Raw genomic sequence first — 2,572 nt, 5'->3', positions numbered from 1 at the left:
TCAGAAATGTGTTGTGGGGCATTAAGATATTTACTCGCTTCCTTCAATAATCTTTCCACACAACCTGTTGCTTTCAGGAAAGGAGATTACAAGCCGCCCACAACAACTGGCGCACTTGTTCCTCTGTAAGGGCTTACACCCCTGCCATACCTTCCCTTCACATTCAAAATCTTCTCCAATTTAGAGGCAATCTGTAATTGCTACCTCCATTTAAGTACTTTTAAATTAATAATATAGAACCATTGATTCTTAAAGAATATAACTTATAAATGCCTCATGAGCTTAGTTCAACGGTTGTACCCCTTTAGAACCCAGAATATAAGCTTGTTTTACTCCAATGCTTGTAAACAATGTAAATGTAAACAAACACTGTATAGCCTCAAAACATGGTTAAGATGATCATTTTTATATCATGGATGTTCAGTCCTTGGAACCAGACAGTTTTGTCTATGAATTTGAGAGTGGTTACATTTCTTCAGTCTCATTCCTCACTTCTTTGTCATTGTTTGAAGTGCATATTGCCACTTTAAAGAAAGCTCTACAGGATGTCATTTTTGCACTATGATACATTCACACCCCGTCCCGTAGCGTCATGTCCATCACTTGCAATGAGAGACTTACCCCATTTGAACATCATCATGGTCAACAGCACTGTTTTGAGATTCAAACAAATGTTCCCAAATTCCATGGTGAAACAAATGACCTGGGAGTTAAAGAAGCAAAAAAGAATATATTTTTTTCACTTTAATAGCACCCGTCTAGGTATTCTGGAGTTAGAAGAGTTAGTGAGTCTCTTGGTGTTGCCCTGCTCTGCTGTTGGCATGCTACTGACTACCCATGCTTTGTTGGTAATGAGAGCAACATTAGCCTGAAGAGACAGCCTGGTCAGAGTGAGAGAGTGTATTCAAGCGGTAGGGGAGGGAGGGGGCAGGAAAACAAGGCACAGATCAGTAAACTTGGGGTGGATTCTTCTCGCACACCCCTCTTACCTCACCTTACCCTATCCCTCCTCATTATGAATAGTTACTGCGGTTAACCCTATTCTTGGAAGGGGATATCAATTGCAACTGGTCATGATTACCAACGTTAAAGCTTATTTTTTAATGTGTAAAGTGATGGCACAGTTAATGCAATTTCAGTCCCTGACAGTTTTCAGTCATTGGGCATTACGTTTGGAATTTTAAAAAAGACCTAACATCCCTTTCATACATTCAATTCAAATTCCTAATTAACTGGAGAAAAAAATACCACATACCAAATCGTTTAACTCCAACCTAGTCCTCGTCAGTGGTCACTCCAAATATATGAGTCTGCAAGGCTAATACCATGCCATATTTCTTAATGGCCGCATACAATGGTACAGCCATCCAATCCAGGGGGATAAATGTAGCATTTTTAGCCTGACTTGACCCTCTGGAGTTGTATTAGTAGGAGTGAATCCGGTCCAGGTTTTAGCCACTAGGTCATTCGCGGCCTCAGCAGCTTGATGGCTCCTTTGTGAACATTGGGCTTATCGCTCAGCCGTACAACACCTAGCGGGGACTACAGAGAGGAATGTTATGTGTGTAAGATTGTGACTAAATGTGTAAATGTACATTAATATAGGTGCAATATGCAGAAATCGCAGATCCTGGTTGTTAAAATTCTAATAGTTTGCCTAATTTCAGTTTATGATGGTACAACGTAGAGAGTCATTGTACCGTCTGTGAAATATCCTTTCAATAACCCCAAAAAATTTCCGCTGTTTAAATCTGGTGTAAAAAAACAAAATATTTTTCTACAGCAACTGTTTCTGTGTGGTACAGCAAACTGTTTCTGTGTGGTAGAGCAAACTGTTTCTGTGTGGTACAGCAAACTGTTTCCGTGTGGTACAGCAAACTGTTTCTGTGTGGTAGAGCAAACTGTTTCTGTGTGGTAGAGCAAACTGTTTCTGTGTGGTAGAGCAAACTGTTTCTGTGTGGTACAGCAAACTGTTTCCGTGTGGTACAGCAAACTGTTTCCGTGTGGTACAGCAAACTGTTTCCGTGTGGTACAGCAAACTGTTTCTGTGTGGTACAGCAAACTGTTTCTGTGTGGTACAGCAAACTGTTTCTGTGTGGTACAGCAAACTGTTTCTGTGTGGTAGAGCAAACTGTTTCTGTGTGGTAGAGCAAACTGTTTCTGTGTGGTACAGCAAACTGTTTCTGTGTGGTACAGCAAACTGTTTCTGTGTGGTAGAGCAAACTGTTTCTGTGTGGTACAGCAAACTGTTTCTGTGTGGTAGAGCAAACTGTTTCTGTGTGGTACAGCAAACTGTTTCTGTGTGGTACAGCAAACTGTTTCTGTGTGGTACAGCAAACTGTTTCTGTGTGGTACAGCAAACTGTTTCTGTGTGGTACAGCAAACTGTTTCTGTGTGGTACAGCAAACTGTTGCTGTGTGGTAGAGCAAACTGTTTCTGTGTGGTAGAGCAAACTGTTTCTGTGTGGTACAGCAAACTGTTTCTGTGTGGTACAGCAAACTGTTTCTGTGTGGTACAGCAAACTGTTTCTGTGTGGTACAGCAAACTGTTTCTGTGTGGTACAGCAAACTGT

The 2,572-nt window shown here is 41.1% G+C and overlaps 1 protein-coding gene across 1 annotated transcript in view; it reads right to left on the bottom strand.

The window, feature by feature from the left end:
- Positions 1 to 869, bottom strand: part of crb2a (crumbs cell polarity complex component 2a) — a 37,071-nt gene extending 36,202 nt beyond the window's left edge. Inside the window, exon 1 of the mRNA XM_014143448.2 lies at positions 622 to 869. Within this exon, the coding sequence (XP_013998923.2) occupies positions 622 to 688 (67 nt within the window). The 5' untranslated portion in view covers positions 689 to 869. The remainder of the gene's footprint in view (positions 1 to 621) is intronic.
- Between the last annotated feature and the right edge of the window lie 1,703 nt (positions 870 to 2,572).

The sequence above is a fragment of the Salmo salar genome, chromosome ssa01 (genome assembly GCF_905237065.1).
Source record: "Salmo salar chromosome ssa01, Ssal_v3.1, whole genome shotgun sequence".
Taxonomy (NCBI): domain Eukaryota; kingdom Metazoa; phylum Chordata; class Actinopteri; order Salmoniformes; family Salmonidae; genus Salmo; species Salmo salar.
The sequence above is the reverse complement of the archived record's forward strand: the minus strand, read 5'-3'. Positions and strand labels throughout refer to the sequence as shown.